This window comes from Balaenoptera borealis, assembly GCF_965194805.1.
Source record: "Balaenoptera borealis genome assembly, chromosome: 13".
NCBI lineage: Eukaryota > Metazoa > Chordata > Mammalia > Artiodactyla > Balaenopteridae > Balaenoptera > Balaenoptera borealis.
In genome coordinates, this window is record NC_138870.1 from 6,834,463 (window position 1) to 6,841,701 (window position 7,239).

The 7,239-nt window shown below is 42.1% G+C and overlaps 1 protein-coding gene across 1 annotated transcript; it reads right to left on the reverse strand.

Moving 5' to 3' along the window:
• Window positions 1–5,648: 5,648 nt before the first annotated feature.
• MRPL51 (mitochondrial ribosomal protein L51) lies at window positions 5,649–6,864 on the reverse strand. The gene is made up of 3 exons (XM_082349850.1): window positions 6,589–6,864; window positions 6,394–6,504; window positions 5,649–5,965 (listed from the first exon to the last, which is right to left on the reverse strand). The coding sequence occupies exons 1-3, from the start codon at window positions 6,695–6,697 to the stop codon at window positions 5,769–5,771; spliced, it is 417 nt and encodes a 138-aa protein (XP_082205976.1). The 5' UTR covers window positions 6,698–6,864; the 3' UTR covers window positions 5,649–5,768.
• Between the last annotated feature and the right edge of the window lie 375 nt (window positions 6,865–7,239).

Below are 7,239 nucleotides of genomic sequence, written 5' to 3' on the forward strand. Positions count from 1 at the left end.
TGTCCACCAACTGATAAATGGATAAATATAGTGTGGAATAGCCATACAATGGAATACTATTCAGCAATAAAAGAGGTGGAGTGCTAATACTTGCTACAACATGGGGAAATCTTGTACCTACACTAAGATAAAGAAGCCAATCACAAAGGATCACATGTTGTATGATTCTGTTTAGATGAAATATCCAAAACAGGCAAGAATCTACAGGGACAGAAAGTGGCTTAGTGGTTGCCTAGAGCTGGGAGGAAGGGAGAACTGATGGTGGCAGCTAAGGGGCAGGGGGTTCATTTTGGGGTAACGTTAAAAATGTTCTAAAATTGATTGTGGTATTGGATACACAACTCTGCGAATATATTAAAAGCCATTGAATTGGGTGAATTGTATGTGGATTGTATCTCAATAAAGATATCAAGAGGTTTTTTTAAGTATAAGAAACATAAGTTATCCCACAGTACACCACTTGGCTCAGTAGTAAACAATATTTAATAGTCCTAATAATGTAAACACTGTCTACTGATTTAAGCCAAAATGCTGATATAACTATAATGAAGAGGCGTGAGGGATAGGGGCTATAAGAAAGGAGGGCATTGGGGAGTGTAAATCCAGTTTCCTAACAAGGTAACTAGTAAGGGCCACCAGCTCCCTCTTCCAAAATCACACGTGAAGAATCTATGGAAGCTATAAGGAATCATGAATCTCAAGAATTAACAAAGACAAAGGCATAAGAATACCTTGGGGAGACTGAAGGCTCTAGTTATGTGTTCAGTTGCATCCTCCAAACGTTTTTATGTTTAAGTCCTAACACTCAGACCTCAGAATGTGACCTTATTTGGACACAGGTTCTTTGCAGATGTAATTAGTTGAGATGAGGTCATATTGTTGTAGGGTGGGCCCCTACTCCAGTATGACTGGTGTCCTTATAAAATGGGGAAATTTGGAGAGACACACACACAGGGAGAACGCCTTGTTAACATCAAGGCAGAGATTGGGCTGATATGTCTATAAGCCAGGGAACACCAAAGATAGCCAGCAAACCACCAGAGGCTAGGAGAGAGGCATGGAACAAATTCTCCCTGACAGCCCTGGTGATGCCTAGTCTCAGACTTCTAACCTTCAGAACCGTGAGTTCATACATTTCTGTCGTTTATGCTACCCAACTTACGGTACTTACGGCAGCCCCAGAAAACTAACACAGCTATCTTGAATCAGCACATGTGTTAGATTCCCAAAACAAACAACAAATATCATACATAGATATTACACATACATGTGATGAAAATACCAAAAGGGACTTGCGAGTGTGCTAAAGTTTTTGACTTGTTATGAATACTGATAAGTTTAAGAAACCAACAGGAGTAGACAAATATGAGTGTTTCTTAAAGCATGAATCACCCTGAAGACAAAAATAGAACATTGTTTTTCTGGAGGACCTCAGGTACAGAAGGTGGAGTTAACTGCTACTCTTCAACTCATGACACATGATCTCCACTTATGCATAGAAAGATTTCATTTCATTTTATAATTCCATTTTTCCTTATTCCCCTCCCCAGCCATAGACAACATTATAAATTGTTTGATATTTATAATTTTGTGTTTTTGCAAAATGTGTATTGTCTTCTGCACGTGTGTTTTTATTTTTATTTATTTATTTTTAATGGATTGATTTTTAAAAATTATTTATTTATTTGGTTGTACTCGGTCTTAGTTGTGGCAGGCAGGCTCCTTAGTTGTGGTGTGCCAGCTCCTTAGTTGTGGCACATGAGCTTCTTAGTTGTGGCAGGCGGGCTCCTTAGTTGTGGCATGCAGACTCTTAGTTGTGGCATGCATGTGGGATCTAGTTCCCTGAACAGGGATCGAACCCAGGCCCCCTGCGTTGGGAGCACGGAGTCTTAACCACTGCGCCACCAGGGAAGTCCCGTATGTATTTTTAATTAACATAAATGATATCATGTTTTAAATCTCATTCTGTTTTTTCACTCAGCATGAAGTTTTAAAGACGAAATTCATATAATTTGTAAATGATCGGTTTGCTCTTTCCTTCCAATCCTCGTATCCATTTAATTCCTTCCCTCCTTCCTTCCTTCCCTCCTTTCTTCCCTTTTTTTTATAACACTGACTAGTACCTTCAGTACTAAGTTAAAGTGCAACAGTAATAGTGGGCGTTCTTGTCTTGTTGCTGATCTTAAGGGAATACATATCTGTTGTTGATCTCTAGTATATCACCTTTACCAAATTAAGGAAATTTCCTTCTGTTCCCAGGGTTTTATTTTTTAATTATAAATAGGAGATGAATTATTTAAATTCTCTTTTCTATTCAACTAAGATCATCACAGAGAACTAAACCTTCACCTTTCATAACAGGAAGCTAATAGATGTCTAAAGCTGATAAACCATGAAGAGCAGGAGGGCATATTATTTCAAATTATGATGACAAATACTAGAATAGTTCAAAGAAGTGAAAGCCTTTCATTCTGGGAAGCTAGTTTGGAGGGTAGACTGGGATTAGGCAGGGGATTGCTGTTTTTGTCATATAACTTTCCCTTCTTTTTGATTAACTATATGTATGTATTACTTTGATTTTTAAAAAATAAAGCTTAGGGCTTCCCTGGTGGCGCAGTGGTTGAGAGTCTGCCTGCCAATGCAGGGGACGCGGGTTTGAGCCCTGGTCTGGGAGGATCCCACATGCCGCGGAGCAACTGGGCCCGTGAGCCACAACTACTGAGCCTACGCATCTGGAGCCTGTGCTCCGCAACAAGAGAGGCCGCGATAGTGAGAGGCCCGCGCACCGCGCTGAAGAGTGGGCCCTGCTCGCCGCAACTAGAGAAAGCCCTCGCACAGAAACGAAGACCCAACACAGCTAAAATAAATAAATAAATAAATAATAAAAATAAAGGAAATCTCAGCCACTCCAACTGAGGCACCAGACATGTGAGTGAAGACATCTTGGACATTCTTGCTTCAACCAAGCTCCCAGCTGAATGCAACCACATGGTTGACCCCTGCCAACACCAAATGGAGCATAACCGCCCTGCTGAGCCCAGATAACCCAGAGAATATGAGTTCATAATTTGTTGTTTTCAGTCACTAAGTTTGGGGATGGAATATTACATAACAATATATAATCGAAACTGATACTTTGGATCAAATAAGGATTTGGATCAAATAAGAGACCTAATCACCCTAACTCCTTTACCTTCAAATCTCAATTTATATCTATAACTAATTCACTTTCTTTAGTTTGCAATACTTTTATTGAAAAGTTAATTTAAAAAACCTATTTCCGTTCATTTCTTCAGGTTTTTCTAATTCTTGGCAACTACACACAATCCAGAGGAGTGTCATTACCATTTACACTTGCCAAACTCTGTACTACTTTACATGCATAATTTCATTTATTCTTCACGTAACCCTATGAGGAAAGTATTGTATTGTTCTTAATTGACAGGCTAAAAAAAACTAAGACTCATAGAAGTTACCTACTTTGTCTAGGGTCACATAAATAGAGTGGTAAAGCTTAAGTTTAAACCCAGACCTGTCTGACTCCAAAGGCCATGTTTTTAATCAATAGTCTACACTATACCAGAGACTCTGATCAACCTAAAAAACCCTCCCAAGAAACACAAATAGCACTTTTAACCCACATAAAAGATTTCTTTAAAAGCAATACGTCAAATACTTTCCTTTTGCCCATTTCTTTTTTTTTTTTTTTTTTGCCATGCCTTGTGGCATGCGGGATCTCAGTTCCCCAACCAGGGATCGAAGCTGTGCCCCTTGCATTGGGAGCACAGAGTCTTAACCACTGGACCACCAGGGAAGTCCCTCATATACTTTCCCTACTTCACTCTGCAAATATTTATTGAGAGCCTTACATAGACTAGGCTCTGTAGACACTGAATTTAACCCTAATCAATACACAATTCTAAAATTGTAGCAACATTTTTCTCCTCTCAGTTGAGTAATGTCAAACTTATTTAACTTGATTTATGGCCAAGCAAATTATAAAAGATGAAAAAGCAGACAGTGTCATACTATGCTTCATTATAGCTAGACCTACCCAGCCATCTCCCAACACATTCTGTGTTCCCTCACCATGTACCACAGATCACTCTTCTCTTCCCCACTTGAAATGTTCTACTTCTTTCTCTGCTTACTGAAATCCAACCTCTTCAATGAAGCCTCTTCTGATTAGGCCAAACGCATTCTCTTATCTAGGTTATTTATCACCCACATCAGTGGTTTCCAAACACAGCTAATTAAAATCACCTGGCTTTTAAAATTAGAACTACCTAAAATTAGAGGAGTTATACTTTGAAAAAGCAAAAGCAAAAGCCTGGAAACAATCTAAATGTCTATCAAAATGGAACTGGTTAAATCATTATGGTATATAACGTGAGGATATAAAACCATACCTAAGTTACATTAAGTGAAAATGTAACTTAGTGTGCATGGAATCCTTTTTGTATAAAGAAGATAGATAGATAGATAGATAGATAGATAATATAAGCTTGTACATGTACAGTATATATCCAGAAAGATTAAAAAGAATCTCATAAGAGTGGTTGCCTCAAGAAGAAGCACAAAAAGCAAGCTGTGAGAAAACTTTTCATCTGATTACTCTTAATTTGTTTTGTTTGGTTTTTTTTGGCTGCGTTCAGTCTTTGTTGCCGCGCAGGCTTTCTCTAGTTATGGCAAGTGGGGGCTACTCTTTGTTGCAGTGCGCGGGCTTCTCGTTGCAGTGGCTTCTCTTGCTGTGGAGCACGGGCTCTAGGCACGTGGAATTCAATAGTTGTGGTCCGCGGGCTCTAGAGCGCAGGCTCAGTAGTTGTGGTGCACAGGCTTAGCTGCTCTGCAGCATGTGGGATCCTCCCGGACCAGGGCTCAAACCCGTGTCCCCTGCATTGGCAGGCGGATTCTTAACCACTGCGCCACCAGGGACGTCCCTGATTACTCTTAATTTGAAATGTCTATATATCCTATATGGATGTCTATATGTCCTATACTGATGGACACATTTTTTAAAAATTATTAAAAAAATAAAAACCCACCCACATAGACCCACAAGACTCAGCTCAGCTCTACAGATCACAAATCTTTGGGGGCAGGGACTAGACTTTTTAAATTGTTAAACTACCCAGAGATTCTGATGATCAATCAGGCTTAGGAACCACTCAAGCAAACCACTCATATGGTACTTAATGCCTCATATTAAAGTGTACATGTGAGACTTCAACTTTATACACATAACTAGAAAAGCATGGGGGGAGGATATATTACATTTTGGTTTTCCTACAGTTCTCAGCTCAGAAAAGGTACTCAATAAATATTTTTTGACAAGATTAGTGCAGAAGTATAATTCCATTTTTCTATTATATTTCATTTCAGTGTGGAAGGGTTTTTAAAAATACATTTAACATGATGGCACTGTGGGGCAATTTAAAATTACCACTTTCAATACATGAAGGGCCAAACGTCAAAAGATGCCAACAATAATTTTTTAGTTTTTAAACACCATAGGTATGGCTAAACTGCAAAGGGCAAGTGGTGAAGTCCAAACCTAAGACTATAAGACTTAGGGATGAGTTCCACTTCTTAGTCGCATGAATGAGTAAAAGTAGCATCTAGAGGAAAATAAAGATGTGGATAACAGATTTCAAAGAAGTCCCATTTTATTCCTGAGAGCATACAAATCCCTTTCCTCATAAGGAAAAGCACTTTCCCTTTCTCTCGGGTGATAGATACACCTCTTCCACAGTTCCCAGTATTCTCTTCTACCGGTACTTTCCATGTCGGTTAAAGCATTTGTAGAGATAGCTGATGCGTTTGTTCAGGTTGTGCAGGTCGTCAATGAACATCCGATTTCCAACCATTCTCTTCTTTCGGATACAACGCTGCAATTCATTCCCCTTCCAGCCTCGAAGCCATATGGGACCCTTGATCAGTTCTTTGGGGTGCTTTTCAAAGTTTCCTGTGTAATGTGAGAGAAGGTATTAGTTCCAAGAGGAGAGAACCCAGCCTACACCAGCTAAGCCTTCAACACGGTTGCATCTCCCTGAGCAGCACCTAGAGACAAGACACATTACGCTACGGCATCAAGAGCACAGGCTCTGAAGCAAGACCGCTTGGCGTTCAAATTCTGGCCCTGCCATTTACTAGCTTTGGAAAAACTACTTCACTTCCCTGTGCCTCAGGTTCCTCACCTGCAAAGTGAAAAGGTTATGAGGTTTAAATGTGTTAATGCATGCGGGGCACACAGAACAGTGCCGAACACAACGTAAATAGCCACGTGTTTGTTCTTACTATTGAAGAAGGTACCATTTCTACACAGGTGAAAAAAGATAGCCATTACGGCATAACTGCCGTTCTGAAATTCTGCACTACGGAGTCGAGTCTTACCCAGGATCCCGATGTTGTCATATACCCCGAACATGGCCCTCTTCTCGTTCCAACGATCAACCACTTTGCGGGGCGGGAGGGTGACCCTTACATGGAACAATCTGGGAACACCTAGGGATGGGGAAGAAAAGGAATGAATCTGAGCCGCTTACTGATAAGTAGTTCTCGGGGCGTCCTACTGCATCAGCCACTTACCCAGAGAGAAGCTTCTGCAGGCCAGCGGCACCTGGCCCCATAGGCTACTGCCTGCCACCCAAGAGAGGCTGCCTGCCACCCAAGAGAGGCTCCCTGCCATTGCTCTCATCTCTCCCCTACAACAGCCCACCTCACAAGCACAGGAGGGAGGGCCAGACGTGGCCTTCAAGGAGAGAACAAGAACCGTCCCCGCTGGGTTCACGAGGACACTACGTGCACGCAGCCATCTTGGGCTTTACCCAGGCAGCTCCGGGCGAGACCCAGCCTGGCCCCGCCTTCCCCAGCCACGAGCCCCGCCCTCCAGGTTCCGTTGCAGAGGGTCTTTGACGCCCCGCCCAGCCGAGGCGCTTCCGGTCTGCCCGCCGGAAGTTTTGGAGCGCCGGAAGAGCTGAGGGACTCGTCTCGTTGCCTAGGGCCCCCCCAAAGCTGAAGGTCAAACAAATTCACCCTTTCCTGTTTCCAGAGGGAGATGAAGGTCCAGAACCTGGAACCCAGAGCTTCCCTTCTCTGTGCCCCACAGCAGTTTTGCGCTGTAGCTGTTTTTATTCCCCCTAATCGACAGGGGAGGAAATCTGAGGCTGAGGGAGTGAAGTGACCTGCTGGACGTCATATGGCAGAGAACATGGCGGAACCTGGACTAGAGCCTAAGCC